This window comes from Stegostoma tigrinum, chromosome 16, assembly GCF_030684315.1.
Source record: "Stegostoma tigrinum isolate sSteTig4 chromosome 16, sSteTig4.hap1, whole genome shotgun sequence".
Taxonomy (NCBI): domain Eukaryota; kingdom Metazoa; phylum Chordata; class Chondrichthyes; order Orectolobiformes; family Stegostomatidae; genus Stegostoma; species Stegostoma tigrinum.
The window spans coordinates 53,112,853-53,136,924 of record NC_081369.1 but is presented as its reverse complement, the minus strand read 5'-3'; the positions used below and the strand labels follow the sequence as shown (position 1 = coordinate 53,136,924).

Genomic DNA, 24,072 nt, shown 5'->3' with positions numbered 1-24,072 from the left:
TCTGAAACAAGGAATTAAGAGGGCTAAAAGGGGACATGAGATATCTTTAGCAAACATGGCTAAGGAAAATCCCAAAGCCTTTTATTCATATATAAAGAGCAAGAGGGTAACTAGAGAAAGGATTGGCCCACTTAAGGACAAAGAAGGAAAGTTATGCGTTGAGTCAGAGAAAATGGGTGGCATTCTTAACAAGTACTTTGCATCGGTATTCACCAAGGAGACGGACATGACAGAGGTTGAGGTTAGGGATAGATGTTTGCTTACTCCAGGTCAAGTCGGCATAACAAGGGAGGAAGTGATGGGTATTCTAAAAGGCAATAAGGTGGACAAGTCCCCAGGTCCGGATGGGATCTATCCCAGGTTGTTGAGGGAAGTGAGAGAGGAAATAGTTGGGGCCTTAACAGATTTCTTTGCAGCATCCTTACACAAGGGTGAGGTCCTGGAGAACTGGAGAATTGCTAATGTTGTCCCCTTGTTTAAGAAGGATAGCAGGGATAATCCAGGTAATTATCGACCGGAAAGCCTGATGTCAGTGGTAGGGAAGCTGCTGGAGAAGATACTGGGGGATAGGACTTATTCCCATTAGGAAGAAAATGGGCTCATCAGTGATAGACAACATGGTTTTGTGCAGAGAAGGTCATGTCTTACCAACTTAATAGAATTCTTTGAGGATATGACAAAGTTGATAGATGAGGGAAAGGCTGTAGATGTCATATACATGGACTTCAGTAAGGCGTTTGATAAGGTTCCCAATGGCAGGCTGATGGAGAAAGTGAAGTCACATGGGGTCCAGGGTTAGCTAGCGAGATGGATAAAAAACTGGCTGGGCAACAGGAGACAGAGGATAGTAGCAGAAGGGAGTTTCTCAAATTGGAGACCTAAGACCAGTGGTGCTTCACAGGGATCTGTGCTGGGACCGCTGTTGTTTGTGATATACGTAAATGATTTGGAAGAAGGCGTAGGTGGTCTGATTCGCAAGTTTGCTGATGACACTAAAATTGGTGGAGTAGCAGATAGTGAAGGGGACTGTCAAAGATTACAGCAGAATATAGATAGATTGGAGAGTTGGGCAGATAAATGGCAGATGGAGTTTAATCCAGGCAAATGCGAGGTGATGCATTTTGGAAGATCTAATTCAAGAGCAAACTATACAGTTAATGGAAAAGCCCTGCGGAAAATTGATGAACAGAGAGATCTGGTTATTCAGGTTCCTTGTTCCCTGAAGGTGGCAACGCAAGTCAACAGGGTGGTCAAGAAGGCATATGGCATGCTTTCCTTCATCAGATGGGTTATTGAGTACAAGAGTTGGCAGGTCACGTTACAGTTGTATAAGACTTTGGTTCAGCCACATTTGGAGTACTGCATACAGTTCTGGTTGCCACATTACCAAAAGGATGTGGAAACTTTGGAGAGGGTGCAGAGGAGGTTCACCAGGATGTTGCCTGATATGGAGGATGCTAGCTATGAAAAAAGGTTGAGGAGATTAGGATTATTTTCATTAGAAAGACAGAGATTAAGGGGGGACCTGATTGAGGTCTACAAAATCATGTGGTATATAGACATGGTGGATAGCAAGAAGTTTTTTCCCCAGAGTGGGGGACTCAATTACTAGGGGTCATGAGTTCAAAGTGAGAGGAGGAAAGTTTATGGGAGATATGCACGGACAGTTCTTTACGCAGAGCTTGGTGGGTGCCTGGAATGCGTTGCCAGCGGAGGTGGTAGGCAAACACGCTAGTGTCTTTTAAGATATATTTGGACAGGTACATGGGCAGCGAGCAAAGGGATACAGACCCTTAGAAAATAGATGACAGGTTTAGATGGAGGGTCTCGATCAGCACAGGCTTGGAGGGCCAAAGGGCCTGTTCCTGAGCTGTAATTTTCTTTGTTCTTTGTTCTTTGATCAAGAGGAAAGAACCAGCCAGATTTCTCACTTCTGATTCCTGTTCAGTTTATTTTATTTGCAGCGTGCAAATGCGTAGACATCAGAGGAAGAATGGGCCTGAGGGCCATATCTGTTATATTTTCATAAACTAGATCTGACTGCATTGTATCTGTTGCACTCTTGTCCAATCAAATGTGTAGGCTCACTGCCGCCAATCTTCTTATTGGCATTAGTCTAAGTTAGTAGGGAAGATTGCCTTTGCAATGTCTATAACAGAAGTGAGGCACCATCTTGTTAATCAGAATAGATTTATTAGTTAGTACTTAGTGATAGTTACATTACAGCTGAGCCCATGAGAGCCATTTTCACAACCTCAGTCTGTATTTAACAGTACATACACACTATTTTTTTACCTAAAATGACTTAGCCCTGAGTTGAAAACAGACCAGCTAGCTCCTCCCGGGAACATTCCTCTATATTCTGTTAGAACATAGAACATAGAACATAGAACAGTACAGCACAGAACAGGCCCTTCAGCCCACAATGTTGTGCCGACCATTGATCCTCATGGATGCACCCTCAAATTTCTGTGACCATATGCATGTCCAGCAGTCTCTTAAATGACCCCAATGACCTTGCTTCCACAACTGCTGCTGGCAACGCATTCCATGCTCTCACAACTCTCTGCGTAAAGAACCTGCCTCTGACATCCCCTCTATACTTTCCACCAACCAGCTTAAAACTATGACCCCTCGTGCTAGCCATTTCTGCCCTGGGAAATAGTCTCTGGCTATCGACTCTATCTATGCCTCTCATTATGTTAGGTGAAGCTTATCTCATTATGCCAGTTAACCCTTTCAGGTGCTAACTGTATTATATAGCAATGCCACCCATGGTCAAATAAACTGTTGATGCAGATTATCCAGGCTCATTTAACTTTGTGTTCATGGTTGAGGCAACAGAAAGGCATCCACGAAACGGAGCACAACAAACTAAACAGGAATCCATTCCATCAAGGGAAGGATTTCCTTTTATGCTAATAATAAGATATTCTGACATTTTATGGGCTGCTATCTTGGGTAAGAAATAGGAATAGGATGAGAAGGAGAGTGTCATTCAGTTCTTGAAGATTGGTCAGTAAGATTGTGGCTGAACTCCATTTTTCTGCCCCTTCCACTTTGTGTTCAAAGAAAAGCAACCTTAGCCTTAAATATACTTTGTAAGAGGCCACGTCTTTTTATATTTTGGACTGAAATTGAGAGATGTGGACACTGCCTTTAAAAAGGAGGGAATGTTCACAGAGTTGTTTGGAAAAACGAGTGAACCCACCTGAATATGAAATGATATTACTTTTTGTGGAATTGGGTCTAGATTAATTAGAACCCATTTGTTGTGGGTTCAAGAGAGCTCAGAATAACAACCCTTTGATGAGTCAAGGTGCATCAGTTCTGTGAGAGAACTGAAAGAGAGTCAAGGAGACCTTCAGAATTCAATTGCATCAACCACACTCTCTCCTCTCTCTGTAAAGTTGATCTCTTCAATATGCTATTGATAGCACAGATAAGCTACATCAGGTACGCCGAAAGAAATAATTCTAAAGTCCAGACATAAAAAGAAACACCTCAGATTCAAACAAGGAAGAAATGAACTAAAAATTGATTGTCACTGTGCAGATAACACTATGGCATGACTGAAGATTTGTTGGGATTGCAAAACCAGACCATCTAGCTCTATAATTTGGACTGGTGATATAGAACTGTGCTCTCCTGAGCATTTCTCTTCTCCATTCATAACATTTGCTTTTTTTTTTGCTTTTCTTTCGTGTGTGTGTGTGTGTGTGTGTGTGTGTGTGTGTGTGTGTGTATGTGTGCATGTGTGTGTGCGTATGTGTGTGTACGTAGTGTGTGCATGTGCGTGCATGCGTATGTGTGTGTGTGTGTGTGTGCATATGTGTGTGTGCGTGTGCGCACATGTCTGGGTAAATCATAGAAGGGCTAAAGTATAGAGTCCATAAACTAGAAATCCTTTTTTCTTTTGCTGCTCTTCTTAGGGTTAGGACTGTTAGAATAAATGTTTCTTTTACTGTTACAGAAGTAACCTGGTGCGGTTTGCTTTGATTATGGGTAGCAGTCAGTAGGATTGTGATTTCCAGTACTTTCATTACATCTTCACATTTTTGGCAACTCAGGGAATACTGTGGCTTCAGTTCCAGTGCATTACCTCAGTAAATAAGGACAACTCCATCAGCTTAGCATCCACGGCTCCCCATGGTTGGGAAATCCCCAGATTCACTTGAGCAATGACATTTTCTCTCATCTCAGTCCTGAATGGCTGCCCCCTCATCCAGGCACTGCACCCCCTTATAGTTCCTCACTCCCTGACTATGAGAGAGCTCTCGACATCTACACTGTCAAAACTTCTTAGGATGATTACATCCTCAGAAAGAAAGCTCTTAATGGAAGGCACTGGGCTGGGAGCAACAGAGCGGATGAGAGCTCTACACCTGCTGTCTCTGACTACGCAATTCAACTGTTTCACTGTGGAGTTTTCAACACAATTCAGTTTCATCTCCTATCTCTAGGAATTAAATTTTCACGAAGCAGTATTGAAATATCCTACAGCAATCTGTTAAATAATTGATGGCGCTATTTTGCAAGGGATGCACTCATTCAAGTGTGTAATTATTTTAACGTACAATTTGATCAACATTCTTGATTTATTTGCCTCCACTTTGGGTCCTACTTGTCAGGTTGTTAATTGGTTTTCTGCCAGTCAGCCACTTGCAGGAGATTGCTCAGGGCCATGGAGTAGATGCAGTTACAGACAGCGGGTGCCTATCTCCCCCCCACAACTCCTGCACTGCACCATCGCGCTTGTTTTCTCTGTGTTGACATCTGTGCTTCTCTTAGGTAGGCTGGAGGTTTTGTCTTACTTATCTCTTTGTGGGTGAGCGATTTGCAGCCTTGTACTGAGATCTGACCTCCTAATCACCCATCACCCCTTACCCAAACTTCTGTCTGCTTGAAGATGCCAGTTTTTTAAGGGGCAATCAGCCCCCACACTGCTCCACCCCTCGTGTCTTCCTTCCCTTCTTCCCCACTGAAACCCATTCCGCTAACTAGGCTTCACTTGAAGAACCAAGGTTGAGAGTGTATCGTGTCGCTGGGCTGCAGGAGATAATCAGGAGTGGACTGGGGGAGAATGCTTCCTCTTGTGTAGGACAAAGAGGCCAAAGTAAGTTAGTCACTAAGAAATCCAACGGCAACATCACAAAAAACATCTTCACCTCAGTCAGAGTGAGGCTGTGCAATTTGTTGCTTTATGCATTTTACTTGAGGTAAAACAGGGAAATTAGATTGTGTTGTATAAGCTGTGAGTCTGAGCCCCAAGAAAAGAAGTGTTGGACATGAAGGTGCATTTATAACATGGTCAAGCAGTTGTTTGTCAGCCTGTAAATCCCTCCAATGTGCCTAAACACAAGCAGGGCATGCAAGAGAGGCTCCTCAGTTGTGCAGCAGAAGGCAACTGTAAACCACTGCAATAATGTGCACATAACAACACCTTAAAACTACTTCATCAGCTAGAAATTGCTTTGCAATGTCCTGAGACTGTGACAGGGGCTATACAAAGACAACTCAGTCCCCAGGGCATCGCTGCAGGAATTTCTCACGGTCGACTCAGATATGCCACATTTCTCCAGCATTCTGTGTGTTTGTTAGCCTTATTAATGCTGCAACTATTGGAGTATATCAGAAGCTTGTGGGGAGTCGAAAACCCCTGACTGTACAAAGCCTGCCTTGGATTTATCGGGATGCCTGCATAATTCCACACAGATTGCGAACTTTGTTGTGGCTCTGGGCTCTCGCGATGCGCAGACAAACAGGACCATCGGGGCTGTTTACAAGTGAAGCTGATTGGTTCTCAGTTATCTGAGCAGGTTGGAACAGGATGCAGCTTACAAAGATACAGATACAGAGAGAGAGAAAGAAACAGAAAGATTTGCTGTTTACAGAAGATGCCTGTTCGCCGCACTATACAAAAGGTTTAAACTTGAAAAGAAAGTTACCTTTCTTACAGCAGTTGCACTGAGTGGATTTGATAAATCGAAGACATTTTCCATGTGAATCAGTCACTCTGTACTTCTTGTTAGCCAATAGAATCTTCTGGAAGAAAGATGTCTTTACATCAAGGGCCTGGCTCCCTGAAGTAGGATCATCTCTGATCGGGTTCAAGAATTAGTGGCCACTGAACTCACTCACCAGTTTTTTTTCTATCTTTGCCAATAAAATATTTTCCCCGTTTGTTTGGCTTTGTGTGTGTGTGTGTGTGTGTGTGTGTGTGTGTGTGTGTGTGTGTGTGTGTGTCTGTGTGTGTGTGTGTGTGTGTGTGTGTGTCTGTGTGTGTGTGTGTGTGTGTCTGTGTGTCTGTGTGTGTGTGTCTGTGTGTGTGTGTGTCTGTGTGTGTGTGTCTGTGTGTGTGTGTCTGTGTGTGTGTGTCTGTGTCTGTGTGTGTGTGTGTGTCTGTGTGTGTGTCTGTGTGTGTGTGTCTGTGTGTGTGTCTGTGTGCGTGTGTGTCTGTGTGTGTGTGTCTGTGTGTGTGTGTGTCTGTGTGTGTGTCTGTGTGTGTGTGTGTGTGTGTCTGTGTGTGTGTGTCTGTGTGTGTGTGTGTGTGTCTGTGTGTGTGTGTGTCTGTGTGTGTGTGTCTGTGTGTGTGTGTCTGTCTGTGTGTGTGTGTGTCTGTGTGTGTCTGTGTGTGTGTGTGTGTGTGTCTGTGTGTGTGTGTCTGTGTGTGTGTCTGTGTGTGTGTGTGTCTGTGTCTGTGTGTGTGTGTGTCTGTGTGTGTTTCTGTGTGTGTGTGTGTGTGTGTCTGTGTCTGTGCATGTGTGACTGTGTGTGTGTGTCTGTGTGTGACTGTGTGTGTCTGTGTGTGTATCTGTGTTTCTGTGTGTGTGTGTGTGTGTGTGTGTGTGTGTCTGTGTGTGTGTCTGTGTGTGTGTGTGTCTGTGCATGTGTGACTGTGTGTGTGTGTCTGTGTGTGTGTCTGTGTGTGTATCTGTGTGTCTGTGTGTGTGTATGTGTGTGTGAGTGTGTGTCTGTGTGTGACTGTGTGTCTGTGTGTGTCTGTGCGTGTGCGTCTGTGTGTGTGTGTGTGTGTGCATGTGTGTGTGTCTGTGTGACTGTGTGTGTCTGTGTGTGTGTCTGTGTGTGTATCTGTGTGTCTGTGTGTGTGTATGTGTGTGTGAGTGTGTGTCTGTGTGTGACTGTGTGTGACTGTGTGTCTGTGTGTGTCTGTGCGTGTGCGTCTGTGTGTGTGTGTGTGTGTGTGTGTATGTGTTAAGGAGGGAATTAGTGTCTTTGTTAGTCTCGTTACATCCTAGAGGTTTTATATCTATTTACTCATTGCTCTAGTCTCCTTATTTACTTTAAATAATAATTTGTGATTAGTACAGAAACCTGGTCTATGCTTTCTATCAATCTGAAAGTCAGGAATATTGGGGCACTATGTGTACTTTATATTAAAAAAATTAAAATTTCGTATGTGAAACAACTCCACAGAGGCCAGTATGCCATCACCAAATTACCCTCTATTTACACGTGGAGAGTCTTGACAATGATTCAGCTTCCTCAAAGCCAGCTCTCAGAATTAACACAATGTCTGACACTTCTGTTTATATCTGTCAGCCAGGGCTCCCTGATTGGACAGGTTAACAGCCCCAGTTAGGGAATTCATATTCTATGAAGTCCACCTGACTAACCTCATTACAATCACTCCTACCCTCTCCCTCTCAGGCTGAGGATATAGCCAGCCCTTTATCTTAAAGCACCCCCACTGGGCCTTTTAGCACCAGATCAGGATCCACCGACTCTGCATCAGATATGGAAGATGTGTAATGAACAGGAGCTCACCTCTAGTGCCCCAAGCGACTTGGGAGAAATTCACTCACTTCTTCCAGTGGCAAAAGCGGCAGGACCTGCTGTGTCCATCTCAGATTCAGACGTCTCTCCAATGGTTGGCACATAGTGAGAATCCATGGGTCCGACAGATTTTCCAACTGTTCCAAGGAGCCGGATATGTTTTGCTCCCGCACCACTTGCAAGTTTGCAGCTTTTATATGGTCCACACGCTTGCTCAGGAATATCGCACAGACCCGAACTTTATACATCACTGGGTCTGACCTTTCATCGGCCGTGCCGTTCCCCTTCCTGGGCCATTCCCATGGTTCCTAAGTTAAACTTCATTCCCTGAAGTAAACTGTGTGTCTTACTTAGTGACATCTTGTGTATGGCATTGGTGTTCCTGATGCCATTTCACACTGCCCCAGCAGGTCTGGGAAGATCAGATTTAACTTGGTACAGAGTCTTCTCCCCATCAGTAACTCTGCTGGGGCTATCCCTGTGGTTGCATGAGAGCTGGTCCTATAATCAAATAGGAACCAGGACAGTTTGAAATCGAGTGACACTGTAGTCTAATCCTTTTTAAGCCAGCCTTCAAAGTTTGGGCTGTTCTTTCTGCTAGGCCATTGAACAATGGGTTGTATGGAGCTGGCTTTACATGTCAAATCCCATTTGACTTTAGGAAATATTCAAATTCCCTGTTGGTAAATGATGGCCCATTACCTGTGACCAACACTTCCAGGAGTCCATGTATTTCAAAATATGCACGTAGATTTTCTATCATTGTTCCCATATTTGACAAATGAACTCTGTGTTCATCCAGAGATAACAAGGTGTAGAGCTGGATGAACACAGCGGGCCAGCCAGCATCAGAGGAGCAGGAAAGCTAACGTTTCGGGTCTAGATCCTTCTTCAGAAAATTTTCCTGAGAAAGCCCCAGGCCCGAAATGTCAGCCTTCCTGCTCCTCTGATGCTGCTTGGCCCACTGTGTTCATCCAGCTCTACACCTTGTTATCTCAGATTCTCCATCATCTGCAGTTCCTGCTATCTCTGTACACATCCAAGCACTTTGAGTGGGTGCCTTCAATGATTAAGAACATTGAGCCCGTGAAAGGATCTGCATAGTCGATGTGTAACCAAGTCCAGGGCTTTGCCCTTGTTGGCACTCTGGGCACTGCCCACCCAATGCAGCAATGTCTACATCCAGCCCTGGCCACCAGACATAACTTCTTGCCAACGTCTTCATTTTGGAGAGCCCTGGATGGACCTGGGGGAAAATCATCCAGTACCTGGCAGCAACCTTTCCTTGGGGAAAACACTCTTGCTCCCCATAATAATATGCCATGCTCTACTGTGACCTGGTCTCTCTGGGTCCAAAGAGGTTTCAGTTCTAGTTGTGGTGGCCCTTTGGTTACCCCCACCACCACCAGTTTGTTTCAGTTTTACCAGGACCAGATCTTTCTGTGTCCTAAATCTGATATTGTCAGCTGTGACTGGAAAATCTAAAACTGTTACAGATTCTTCCAGTGGCGGTACCCCTGGTGGTGCGCCTGCCAACAGGGTGCAGCTCAATGCATTCACATTCGCCATTTGGCCTCCCGGATGTAACTATACCCAATTAGTATTACAGTCCACCGCTGAATTTAGCCTGAAGCTATGGCAGCACTGCTTGTTCTCTTTAAGTAGATGTAGCAAGAGTTTGCAGTGTGTTATTATTACAAATTTACATCCATAAAAGGTATTGATGGAACATCCCGACTGCAACTGTGACCACCAAATCTTCCTTCTCCCTCTGAACATATATATACTCTGTATTAGCCAAATTCCTGAATGTATACACTATTGGGCATTCCTTTCTATTGAGCTACTAATGAGCTAAGACTACCCCAATGCTGTACCCGGATGCATCACACGTCAATACTAGATCTCACTTGGGATCGTAGTGTACTAACACCATAGAGGATGATAGCTGTTTCTTCACTCCCCTGAAAGCTATGGCCTGGTTATGCTACCATTTCCATGGCTGACTCTTCTTTAAGAGTTGATGCAAAGGTGCCAGGATGGAGGACAGGTTATGTGTGAAGTTTATGTACTAATCCACCAGCCTAAGGAAAGACCTAAGCTCCTGTACAGACTTGGGAGTCGGGGCACCTTAGATCACCCTCACTTTATCTTCTAACGGGTGTAATCTGGCCTTGTAGACTGTAGCCCAGGTAGGTCACTTGGGGTACCTGGGACACTTATTGTTCCTTTCTTAGGCCTATACCCGCCTGGGAGAAATGTCTAAGGGCTAAGTCCACGTTCTTTCAATGCTCCTTATTGGTCTTCCCTGTTATTTGTACGTCATCCAAATAAATGGGGATCTGGGGCAGACCTTGTAAAATGTTCTCCATCTTCCGCTGAAAAGTGGCACAGGCTGATGATACCCCAGATAGCAGTCTCATATATTGGTACAATCCCTTACGAATCCTTATGTAACCACTATTGCAAGTATGCATGGTTCATGTTGAACTGCTTGAAGGATAGCACATGCAATCCAATTTTGCCTGTAAGTTCTCTCCACGAAGGGTTGGATAATTATCCAGCCATGAAAAACAGTTTGCCATTTGTTTAAAATCACCACAAAGCCAAATGACACATCAGGCTTCACATTCAGTACGTCCGGTGCTGCCCATTCCGCAAACTGCACTGGGTTGATGATCCCTTCGTTTTCCAGCTTCCTGACTGCTGCCTCCATTTTTGCCTGTAAGGCATATAGCAGTCGGTGGACCTTACAGAGATGTAGAATTGTTTCCTGGTCAACATGCAAGGAGAGCTGTCTCCTTTGATAGTCCCTAGACCTTTCTGAAAGACATCCAGGAATTTCATGAGGACTTCACTCATATAGCCTTTTTCTAATTGAAAGATGTTGAGCCACTCAAGGTAAATCTCTCAACCAGTTTTGCCCCATCAAACTTAGACCTGAGCCTTTTATTACAATCAGTAGTAACTCAACAAGTTGCTTCTCATAAGAGACTAGAGCCAAAGTGGTACCCTTAATTTTTAAAGGTTCCCCAGTATAGGTTTTCAACCTGGTTGAGGTCTCCAACAAACCTAAGGGCTGGAGTCCAAAGTGAATTTTGTTGCAGACTGGTTCTGTGATCACTGAAACAGTTGCACCATTATCAATCTCTATTAGTACTGGGTGACCATTTAACCAGGCATTCATTTTGATTGGCTCTGATTTGGAAGTTGCTAAGGAATTGTAGCTGTCCCAAAGCAGAAGTTGGTAGATTCTCCAGGATATGCATTCTCCTGGATATTGACGCGAGTTTTCTTACTCAGTTTAGGTCTGGTAGGACTCCTTTACTGCCTTGAGTCCACATACTGGTAGCAACTACAATGGCTTGCCAGCCCTGTTCCTGAAGGAAATGTTAACTGTTTGGCCAAGGCTTGGCTTTGTTTTGGGGTTTTGCTTCGGGCTGATCTAAAGTCCCACTGTTCAGGAAATCTCCTGAGTGTGGTTATGCAATTGCCTTCACTCAAGTGGTGTTCCCCAAGCTCATTCGGACTGGTGAGTGTGTTTACTTCCATTGGAATACCCTGCAACTCAAATGCACTGCATTTTGCAATGACAAAGCCAGTTGCAGTGCTTGTTTGAAATCCAGTTGGGCTTCAGCTACTAAGCGCTTTTGCATGCAACATCATTAATTCCAGGTATCAACTAGTCTCTCAGCATCTTATTTAGGGTTAAACAAAAGTCCTATGCCCCTGCTAGCCCTCTTAACCTAGTTAAAATTCCTGATGTGGATTCCTCTGGTTCTCAAATTGCCAAGTAAAACCAGTCGCATCTCAGAAATAAAGGAGTCTCAGGGTCATAATATTACTTCATTAAATCTGTCAACACTTGAATGGTTTTAGTATCTGGTGCCTCAGGGAAAGTTAGGTTCCTCATGACTGAAAAAGCTATGGGTCCACAAGCTGTCAGGAGAATTATTCATTACTTTTCATCTGCCTCAATATAATTTGCACACAAAAATAATGCATTCTTTCCACTTACTGACTGGACATAGTCTTTGACAGCAGAGCCGAACAAGTCAGGCTTCCCAAATATCAGGACAATGCCAAAAGTGCTTACCCCAACCTAAAAATTCTGTGTCAAGCAAATTTCTTCAGGGGTGTGCTTTATTCTCATTGCCACTGAAATAACTTCTCAGACACTAGTATCTCATCACCAAGTCACCCTTTATTTACACATGGAAAGTCCTTGACACAGATCCAGCTCCCTCAGAGTGAGCAGGATGTCTGACACTCCTGTTTATATCTGTCAGCCAGGGCTCCCTGATTGGACCAGGTTAATAGCTCCCATCAGAGAATTCGAATACAAAGATGTCCATCTGTTGACCTTATTACAATCGCTACACTATGGCTCCAGAAATAATGGCACCCGATTTGCTATTCCGGTTGGTTTTAACAGTTTAACTGGTTCAGGAGCAGGCAGCAGGATAATGAATTGAACAGGGCATGATTTTATTCATTCACCAAATGTGGGTTTTGCTGGCTAGGCCAGCATTTAATGCTCATCCCTAATCACCTAGAGGGCAGTTAAGTGTCAACTACATTGGTATAAATGGGGATATGAGAAAAAAACAAAGGAACAGAATGCCAGCAGTTAACTGTGAAGCCAATTAATCAATACCTGTGAACTATTACTATGTGGATACCATCATGTGTTCAGGCCTGTATTTAATAACTGTACTGTTGCTGACTTAAATTATTTCAACAGCGATTGAGAAAGACATCGCAAGGGATGGAAAGTTGATAAATGAACACAACACAGGATAATGAGAGATAACAAAGTGTAGAGCTGAATGAACACAGCAGGTCAAGCAGCATTTTAGGGGCAGGAAAGCTGATGTTTTGGGCCTAGACCTTTCATCAGAAAATCATTTTCTGATGAAGGGTCTAGGCTCGCAATGTCAGCTTTCCTGCCCCTAAGACGCTGCTTGGCCTGCTGCGTTCATTCAGCTCTACACCTTGTTATCTTGGATTCTCCAGCATCGGCAGTTCCTATTACCTCTGATACAATGCAGGATAATCACTAGATTTGTCCAGATTCATTGGAGATGAGCAATATCTACTTTATTCCCAAATTCCCTCAAGTCCCTCGCAGCTGACACAAGATGACAATACTTTCTGAGAGAAGGGAAGGAACCCAATGGCAGAAAAGAAAGACATTTACTGACAGCTGTGGTGCATAATACAGACAATGTTATTATTGCCTTCACTACACAAACATTGACTAAAATGACCATTTGCTCTGTAATGCCCTTTAAGTAGAGAAGGAAAACACCTTATGCTTTCATTTTTCAATTTGTCGACCAAATCTTTTATGATCAATTCGCACATTCAGAAACACAAAAGACGACTTATTTCACAGTATTTCACGGTGAATAATTAAACCCTTGACTGGATCTTACCTTGGCAAGGTGACTCAAAACGGTCGCTGTACTTGATCTTGCTCATATTCCAAATTTATGAAATACAGACTGCCACAGCACGGAATGCTGAAGTCTCCAAATGTGAAGTATTTACATTTAAATTCTGCTTAAAGTGATCAGGCTTACCGTTGTGTTAAACCAAGGGCAGTGTGTTTTGCTGTGTGCATTGATGACTGACACAGTCCCACGTTTTAAATCTTGCTGTCTGTTTTCACTTAGTCTAAGGCCACATTTCTAAGCGTGGATTTAGAGGCACATTGCTCTTACCTCGATAGAGAATTCATTTCACTGGAAACGTTCTGAATTTCCTCTCCTACTTAAACAGCAGACAATATGCAGCCCCGTTCTGAAAAGGCAAACCTTGCTCAAGTAGTGGTTGTTATAGTAACGATAAACACACAAAGCCATCCCTCATCTCAGATATTGCTCATTATTTCCCTCAAAGCTCACTAGATGGCAGCAAAGAACCATCTACACAACTAAGCACGCATTAGTGCTAGAGGGGGGCCATTTGAGCCATCACACCTCTCCTTAATATTTGATGGATCCAATTCAATTACTCCCACTCCCCTGCACTTTCCCTAATAGCCCCGCAAATGTGTCTTCCTTTTAAAGAGTACAGAGCTGGTTCGCTTTTGAGGTTAGTACTGAATCTGCTTCCAACGCGATTATTTGTTGTCAAATTTTGAGGCTCCTGCAGCATCGGAAAGATTCATGATCAATTAGCTCAGTTGTTTTTTTATAATATTTTCATACATTCTCAGGTTTTCTTGCAGAGACCCTCAAGTTGACCGCACTTGGGGTATGGTGAACAGCTCTGGTCCACACACTAAGAACGATTTAGAGGCCCTGGGTGCTACAATTTATTTCAGTACAATGCAACCGGAAGAAACCCATCAAGATGAATTAAACAGGAATTGTATCAGTGATAATGGGAACTGCAGATGCTGGAGAGTCCAAGATAATAAAATGTGAGGCTGGATGAACACAGCAGGCCAAGCAGCATCTCAGGAGCACAAAAGCTGACGCTTCGGGCCTAGACCCTTCATCAGAGAGGGGGATGGGGAGAGGGAACTGGAATAAATAGGGAGAGAGGGGGAGGCGGACCGAAGATGGAGACAAAAGAAGATAGGTGGAGAGGAGAGTATAGGTGGGGAGGTAGGGAGGGGATAGGTCAGTCCAGTGAAGACGGACAGGTCAAGGAAGTGGGATGAGGTTGGTAGGTAGGAGATGGAGGTGCGGCTTGGGGTGGGAGGAAGGGATGGGTGAGAGGAAGAACAGGTTAGGGAGGCAGGGGACAGGCTGGACTGGTTTTGGGATGCAGTCGGTGGAGGGGAAGAGCTGGGCTGGTTGTGTGGTGCTGTGTCGGGAGGGGATGAACTGGGCTGGTTTAGGGATGCGGTGGGGGAGGGGGAGATTTTGAAGCTGGTGAAGTCCACATTGATAACATTGGGCTGCAGGGTTCCCAAGCGGAATATGAGTTGCTGTTCCTGCAACCTTCGGGTGGCATCATTGTGGCACTGCAGGAGGCCCAGGATGGACATGTCATCTGAAGAATGGGAGGGGGAGTGGAAATGGTTTGCGAATGGGAGGTACACTTGCCCCCACACCTCCTCCCTCACCCCTATCCCAGGCCCCAAGATGACTTTTCATATTAAGCAGAGGTTCACCTGCACATCTGCCAATATGGTATACTGCATCCATTGCACCCGGTGTGGCTTCCTCTACATTGGGGAAACCAAGCGGAGGCTTGGGGACCGCTTTGCAGAACACCTCCGCTGGGTTCGCAATAAACAACTGCACCTCCCAGTCGCAAACCATTTCCACTCCCCCTCCCATTCTTTAGATGACATGTCCATCATGGGCCTCCTGCAGTGCCACAATGATGCCACCCAAAGGTTGCAGGAACAGCAACTCATATTCCGCTTGGGAACCCTGCAGTCCAATGGTATTAATGTGGACTTCACCGGCTTCAAAATCTCCCCTTTCCCCACCGCATCCCAAAACCAGCCCAGTTCGTCCCCTCCCCCCACTGCACCACACAACCAGCCCAGCTCTTCCTCTCCACCCACTGCGTCCCAAAACCAGCCCAGCCTGTCTCTGCCTCCCTAACCTGTTCTTCCTCTCACCCATCCCTTCCTCCCACCCCAAGCCGCACCTCCATCTCCTACCTACTAACCTCATCCCACCTCCTTGACCTGTCCGTCTTCCCTGGACTGACCTATCCCCTCCCTACCTCCCCACCTATACTCTCCTCTCCACCTATCTTCTTTTCTCTCCATCTTCGGTCCGCCTCCCCCTCTCTGCCTATTTATTTCAGAGCCCTCTCCCCATCCCCCTCTCTGATGAAGGGTGTAGGCCCGAAATGTCAGCTTTTGTGCTCCTGAGATGCTGCTGGGCCTGCTGTGTTCATCCAGCCTCACATTTTATTATCTTGAATTAAACAGGATGTGGCTTTTTTTTTCTTTTTATATAAACATGACTGGATGGGGATCCGCAAGGTTAGAGGTTAAAAAGAAGACTTGCAGCCAATGAAATACTTTTGAAATCTAATCAATTTTACAAAAAAGGAAACAAAGCAGCCAATTTGTGCATAGCAAGCTCTACAAGCAGCAATGTCATAAAGACCAAGCATTTCTTTTTGTGATATTGATTGGAAGGCAAATAATGATGGGGATACCCGAGATAGGCATTGGAACATAACAGCAGGCCATTCAGCCCCTCAAACCTGTTCCACCATTCAATGAGATCATGGCTGATCTGTGGTGTAACTGCATAAACCCACTTTTGGCCCAAACCCTTAATAACTTTGCTTAACAAAAATGGAACAAAACATGTGGAGCTCTGGAACATCGGTACAGTTTAGGGACAGATGTTAGGAAGCAAGGAGCTGTAACGTTTGTGGAAACTATGTGAAGCATATGGACAGTAGCATAGACAGTTGGGATGAATAGCTTATTTCCATCCTGTCAGTTCTGCACAATAATTTTCTTGCCAAACTATAAGGAATGAAGAGGCAATATTTTTCTGCGAAATTTTGAACAGCATAGCTGTCTCTCAGTCGCTGAAGAGGCAGGCTCTTGTTTTTGAATAGTGTTGCATTTTCTTATTGGGTTGTTAAGGCGGTATGTTGTGGATTTTGTCTTAAACTGTTTTTTTAAAGAATCAAACCCAAACCAAATTAAAATTGGATAAAAACCAAAGGAACTGCGGATGCTGTAAATCAGGAACAAAAACAAAGTTGCTGGAAAAGCTCAGCAGGTCTGGCAGCGTCTGTGGAGGAGAAAACAGAGTTAATGTTTTGGGTCCGGTGATCCTTCCTGAGAACTGAGTTCTGCCAGACCTGCTGAGCTTTTCCAGCAACTTTGTTTTTGTTCCAAAAGGGCTGTACAGCTCTGAGACAAAATAGGCATCAAACCCTTTTTACAGCAAATGATAAGTGCAAGCTCTTTGTTAGCAGACATTTGAAAGAACAGTTATTAAGCAGTTGCTGTTATCAAAAGCATTAAATCACATGTAAGGGTGATCCCATAACTCAGAGAGCAAATCAATACATCAGCACCATTTATGAAAAGCCAAGAATTTGATTTAAAGTCTTGCAGGTTTATTTCTGTGACCAGGTGCAACACAGGGGAATTACTGTATGGAAAACATAGAGTCAGGGAAAGGGAAAATGATAGGGATCTATGAACATATGAATTAGATCAGGAGTAAGCCCTTCGGCCCCTCATTCCTGCTTTCCCATTCAATAAGCTCATGGCTGATTTGATTACTCCTCATTCCCACCAATAACCCTGCAATCCCTCGCTTACCAAAAATATATCCACATCTGCCTTCAAAATATTTAGATACTCAGTTTCCATTGCCTATTCCTGAAGGGAGCTTCAAAGACTCACAACCCCCAAGACAAAAGAATTTCGTCTCATCTCTGTCTTAACTGCCTGACCCTTATTTCTTAAACAGTGACTCTTTGTTCTCAATTTTAAACTGAAAAAGAATTACATGAGTGATCCGTCAGCGTTCTCCTGCTTATGTGAAGAAGTGGACAGGCAGCAAATCGATTCCATTGGGATGTGAGGCAGCATTGGACAGACCACACTTACAACCAGTTAATGAGACGGGCATGTGACATGTAGATTCCGTCTCATGCCCCATACACAAAGTGATTCTCAGCTGTCACTGTGGGTTGTTGCATTCAGTCCTTGTGCCTCCTGCCAAGCCATAGAGCCCACTGATGGCTATGGTAGTACTTGCAGCTACATGGGTGATGTTGGCTGTCAGCCAGGGCCTTCCAGGCGGTAGAGTCAATGTTACTGTTTGCCGTTTCTAACATCTTTGTAGTGGAGCTTTGGGAATTTATCTGGTTGTCTGGTTCCAGCTCCCTCACCATACAGAAAGTCCTTGGGTATGTCTAGTGCAGCTACAATAGCTCTTTCAGTGGCTTTATCACTCCAGCGATGAGAGTTCATTTTCCTCTGCACTGATACTGAGCTCTCCAGAATCACCTCTCCCACTGGGGGAGGAGGGGGAGGGAAAGGGGTGGGGAGACGGAGGCTGCTAGGGATTGAGGGTGGAGGAGATTCCAAGAGTTGTGGCAGAGGGATTGAGAGAGAGAGGTGTGCAGAAGGAAACTGCAAGAGGGGTGGAGGGAGTAGGAGGCTACATGGTTGGCTAAAAGAGGAACTTTGTAAGGCAGATAAGAGAAGGATAATAAAACAAAGGACTACAGATGTTAGAGGTCTGAAACAGACAAAAGCAGAATTAATGGGAAACCCAGCAGGTTCGGCAGTGTATGTGGATAGAAAGCACAGTTAAGGTTAATAGAGATAAGAGAAAGAAGCTGAAGGGAGCGAGAACAATTGTAACCATCTCCACAGAAGAAGAATCAATTTATTAGATGCAAAAAAATCCTTGACGTGATTAACTCCTCGCAAGTACATGCGGAATCTCTAGCTTAAGACTGCATAGGTTCAGAAGTACTATATGGTTAAAATGTATTGGTGCTATCATGATGAATAAAAACTGAAAGAACTGCAGATGCTGTAAATCAGGGACAAAACAGCAGTTGCTGGTAAAGCTCAGCAGGTCTCGCTGCATCTGTGAAGAAAAACTCAGAGTTAACGTTTCGGGGTCAGAGTTCTGAGGAACGGTCACCCGACCTGAAACGTTAACTATTCATAATAAAGTCTGAGTCAATTATTATATTTAAGTCTGAGATTGAGATCCGAATGCGGTTAAAAAAAACTTAGCAACTTTCTGGTTAAAGTCATTATTTTGTGTATTTACAAAGAAAAAGTATTAGCTGTTACCTCAATGATCTTTGGAAGATGAGTTCACTGTAAAGGCTTTTTGTGTATGAAGCCATATATCAGTTGTTTGGGAAAATAACTTCTATTAACTTATGCCTATTGTCTTGTATGCAATTTAAATACAGCAGTGTTTATGAAATTAACGTTTTCCTTCTGTCTTTAAGTTTAGTGGAGGAATGATAATTATTAAAGATATTGATTAATTATTCTAACGAGGCTTCTGTGTGCGACTAAATGGCATGTATGTAAACATAAATATAGGGATTCAGAAGGGTTCCAAGCAATCATTATATTGAGCTCAAAATGTTAAATTGTGATGCTCCCTGCACAGAATTGTTTCTCTAGTACTTTCTGCTTTTATTTCAGGCTATCAACACTTTATATTGGGCTTTTACAACAATTGACAATGGTCACATGCTTCTCATTAGACTCACATTTTATTCTAGATTTTGCTTAAAAAAAATGAATCTCACCATGTCCCCAGATTGTTAGCCCAGAGTTCTGTTTTACCAGGTGGCAGCACCGTGTAATGTTCTGAAGAGATAGGCAATTAATGTGCAGTTCATGCTTCATGTACCCCCTGCTAATATTACGCTAGGGATGGAGAGGGCTGTAGAGGATGTTTACCATGTAGGGGGCATGAAAAGCAAATCTTTTTGCTTGTGACTTTGTGGAGGAGGGGGCAATACAGAGAAGGAAAGCAGGACACCACAAGATTTCTACCCTGGCAAGACCTGCTTCTGTCCAAGTATGTGCCTAATTGGCACAAAATTCAGCAGGTCTGGCCAAAAAGCAGTGACAACCACTGCACCTGCCACCTAAATACTACCCTGGGAATGAAATCTTTGACAGCTGTTATTCACCCATTCCCCATCCCTACCAATCCTCAACAACACCTCACATGCCACACCGCACCCCTTCATTGTCACTGCCAGTGCAAGAGGCTTGTGACAGGCACAGAAATTGCTGGAGGAACTCAGCAGGTCCGGCAGCATTTGTGGAGAGAGAAAATCAGAGTTAAAGTTTCAGCCCCAGTGACCCTTCTTCAGAACTTCAGAGACCCGTGAGCTGTTTGCAGACTGGGGATCATTTGTGGGACCCATTCCAGAAAAGGACAGAGTGATTCCAGCAAGGCCAGATGGGGACTTTTAAACTAATACATCAACAAATAAGCATGAATTAAACATTGCAAAATTTCTGCTGTCTACTTTGGCTTCTTGTTCAACGTATAAAAATAAAACTGGCATCATTGCTATGGCACTTAAGCCCTTTTTAATGGATGACATCTGCCCCTGGAGAGGCCACAGCACTGTAGCAGAATGAACTCCAGAAAGGTATTCATGCATTAACTCCGGCTGCCAACTCTGGACAGGCACATTCCCCAAGGTTACATCAAATGATCTGTAATCGCCCTCACCCGGTCAAATAGCGTTTTGTCATCATTGCCAATATTTCTATTTCTAAAAGATGAATGCTTACAATGAAAATGTGGAAGAAAACATAATCTCTGTTTTAATTAGCCTGCTAACTTGCTCGCAGCAGAGCGCTGATCGATGCCTGCAAGCAGGAATCAATCCTGGGATGTTGCAAACCTGATATTGGTTGAGGTTTCACTGTGGGACTGACTCCCAACTCTTTCCATCACATTTCGTGCAAAATGTACCTGATTTAACCCCTTCCTTTTCATCTCCCCTCCACCCCCCAAACTAGTGACCGCTGTTAAGTAATGAAGGCAACAAAAGAACATTCAGGAAAGCAACACTTGCAAATAGCCTTGTTCTTCAGCTTCCAGAGCAACTGCTCCCTGATACTGACTATGGAAGGAGAAGGGTAATTCATTTGTGAGATGTGGGCATAGGTCACATCTAGCTAGGTCAGCATCTATTGCCCATTCCCAGTTAAGAGTCAATGACATTGCTGTGGGTCTGGAGTCACAAGTAGACCAGACAAGGTAAGGATGGTAGATTTCCTTCCCTTAAGGGCATCAGTGAGCCAGATAGGTATTTTTCAGTCTCTTGACAAAAGTTTTGTGGTCATTAGATTCTTAATTCCAGATTTTTATTGAATTCAAATTTCACCAGGGTGGGATTCGAACCCAGATTCCCAGGACATTACCTGGGTCTCCGGATTAACTGTCTAGTGATAAGATTACTAGGCCATCACCTCCCCATGGGAAAGGGTTTCCCTGCTTCCTACAAGTGAAGTGCTGATATTACAAACGCATTGCTGGAATTTCTTGGATCAACTTCTCTCCCAGTTCCTCCTGTATCTGGTCATCTCTTGTTGGCCTCCTCCCCTCCCCTCAACCTTTGTGCAATTCGCTAAATATTCTCACCACATGTTACAAAGCAGCATCTGTTTCTCCTCTTTGCTCTCCCCTCGGGTCCAGCTGACCAGCAAAGGATTTGAGAGACCCCAGCCCCCTACACTGCTATTCCACTGCCAGTCGGACTGGATCAGGGATATCAGTTAGAAGACTCCATTTGTTTATTTATCAATTTATTTATTTGTTTATATTCCCATAAATGAGCCTTTTGGCCAGTGGTCCTGCAGCAGACTGCCAAAAGTAACAGTTTACAGGCATGTTGAAGGGGACTGTTTAGTGGTGCTGAATTGTAAAAGATTTATTTAACATAATCCGCAAAAAGTTACTCTTTGGTTTGAGCGATTAATGCTGTCTGGAATGATACGCACATGCCTCCAGAAAACGCTCCCACACGAAAAGCAGCTAGGACTTAAAATGCCACATGATGTAGCTATCTTGCTCCATCCACACATAGCCGTGAACAACTGGTGTTCCCAAGCAACTGTCGTGTGTAGATAAGGCAGTCTGCCCATGACTCGAGTGATTGCACAGAGAGTAAATTATGCCCCATGCTAAAAAGAAGTTTCCGCTTGGCTGAGACCATGTTGCTTGACGATGATAAGATGTCAATTGGCTCATCTTTGGTCCTTCATTCTGATGAGCGTTTGTCTTTTCTTTTAAAAGAGTGAGATGACAGAAAGAACAGGTTGTGAATTAGAAAGCGAGAGATTGATGCACAGACGTAGCAGCCTAAATCTTTTGCTGTAGTAACGGTGTCTTTTGTTGATTTTATCCTAGGACCAAGGGAATTTAAACCTGCTGACATAGTGGCAAAAGCAAGGCATTGACTAAGGGGCAACTTCCAAATTGTTTTCTTTTAATGTATCTTTAAATGTGCAGGGGCAGTAAATAAATGCTGTAACTAAAAGCTAGGGTGGAAATCATCTTCTGCTCAGCGAACTGCAAAATAAAAAGCGAGCTTATCTTTATACAAGCTTTAGGCAGCTTCTTTGATCTGCGGAGAGCCAAGGTGCAGAAGCCTACATTTTATATTATGGATTAAATTTTTGTCTTTAGGAAAGGACACATTTCATTTGTAGGGGTCAAACAGATATTGAAATGACATTGATTGCTGGCACTGAGTGCAAGTTTGTGGGCTAGATGGAGATAGATGTCATGTGAGTTGGCTCATCAGGAAATATAGTTTGTCTGGACGCCTGCATGTGCTGGAAGCTACATGTACTAATGCACAGGGTCCTGCTAAAGAACATGTGCACACACTGTTTCAACTGAACAAAATAGGTGATAGCCATCCCTAGGTTCATTTCTATTGAGTAGGGCAATGAATTGACCAATCAGAGACAACTTGCATGGCTTAAAAATGTAAACAAGTTCAGGTAGTTAACTGTCAGTCATCATCGACTGGGACATTCTCAGTGGCAATATCTCTATCAATCACTTGCTTACCAATCAGCACTTTCCTCCCATACAGTGTAAATGCCAGTGTTGTCCTTAAATTAATATTCTTGCAAACGTCCTGTTAAAATTGCTTGCCAAAATGTGTCTTTTCTCAGGAATATAATTTGAGATGAATATGGTAAATGTAGCAAAAGTTAATATTTGTAACAGAACGGCATCTTTCAGCATAAAGGCTGGACCAGTTTGGATTGACACTGAGTTCCACCTTGACCTAGATTCTGCTAAAAAAGAGTAATAACATCCAAGGAATTTTTGCCAATGAAAACAATCGGTACAAGTTGCTGCCTAGTTTGTGTTGCTTTGCCACTACTTTCCTGGAAACAGCGTCCCAAGATTAAGGTCACTGTGATTTTTCCTGAACTTGCAGTATTTCACATCATATTAATTGCTTGTTAACCATATTTCCGAAAGCTAAATCCAATCAATAACAGCACAAGTATGTTTCTTTTTTAAAATGTGACCATTGATAATGAAAGCCAGTCAACCTCCCTTGCCTTGAAAGTGAACAATTAAAAGTACAAAGTGTCATCCCTTCATGGTGTGAATTGTTGCTGCTGCTGTAAAGACAATGTCATGCAGATGCAAACAAGGATGAGGAACAGGCCCTTCAGCCCTTCGAACCTGCTCCACCATTCAATCAGGTCATGGCTGATTGACTTTAACACCAAATCTATATTGCTTGTATACCCCCCAATAATCATTCATCCCTTGGTAATATTTAAATATTCTGCATCTACTGCCTTTTGAGGAAGGAAATTCCAAAGGCTCACCACCTTCTGAGAGAAGAACATATTTTATCAAGTCATTATTAAATTCTAAATGTAACTGTTTTCCTTACTTTTCCTGTCCCTTCTGTTCTCCCTCTTGCTTCAGTCTTTCTTTTCCTCTATTTATTTTGCTTCCTGTAACTGATTTAACATCAAATTCATCTCCTCTAATTCACCGTCTTTCTTAAGTTGCATTTTTTTAACTTCTCAATCCTTCATAATCTCAATGGCTAAAGAAATCAAAGAAGCCGTAAACTGTGGGAGCAAGCCATTTGGCCCATTGAGTCCACACAGAGCATCCTACTCGGCCCCACCCCTCCAACCCTGCATTACCCATGGCTAATCTACCCATTTGCACATCCCTGGACACTATGGGCTATTTAGCATGACCAACCCACCTAACTTGAACATCTTTGGTTTGTGGGAGGAAACCAGAACACCCAAAGGTAACCCATGCAAATAGAGAGAGAGTGTGCAAACTCCACACCGACAGTCACCCAAGGGTCCATGGCTCTGTGAGGGAGCAGTGCTAACCACTGAACCAACATGCCACCCAGATAGACTGGCTCCATTGTGCAGATGCCCTGTTGGCAATGCCAACTTATTAGCAATTTACACTTAGATTCACATAGTGGTTCTAGCACCGAGGGAGGCTGGGGACAGGGTGCGGGGGGGTGGGGGAGTGGGGGGTTGGGTGGGGTGGTGAGGGGTGGTGTCTAACATGTCCCAGGACAGTTCTCTACAAGAACAACTCTCCCTCCCTTTCCCTGTAGCTCTGCATTTGCTTTCTCCCCAGGTGCTCATCCAATCCTCTCTTAAAAGCCACAATGAAATCTGTCTCCAACACAGCGTCAGACAGTGTGTGCCAGATTCCTAACAATCACACTTTAAAAGAAATGCTCTTGTCACCATTGATTCTTTAGCCAAAACAACCTTTAACTTGTGTTGGCTGGTTT

At 43.9% G+C, this 24,072-nt stretch overlaps 1 protein-coding gene across 1 annotated transcript in view; it reads right to left on the bottom strand.

Moving 5' to 3' along the window:
• Window positions 1-13,613, bottom strand: part of LOC125459673 (CBY1-interacting BAR domain-containing protein 2-like) — a 50,971-nt gene extending 37,358 nt beyond the window's left edge. The window contains exon 1 of the mRNA XM_059651765.1: window positions 13,383-13,613. Coding sequence (XP_059507748.1) covers window positions 13,383-13,423 — 41 coding nt within the window. The 5' untranslated portion in view covers window positions 13,424-13,613. The remainder of the gene's footprint in view (window positions 1-13,382) is intronic.
• Window positions 13,614-24,072: the final 10,459 nt, after the last annotated feature.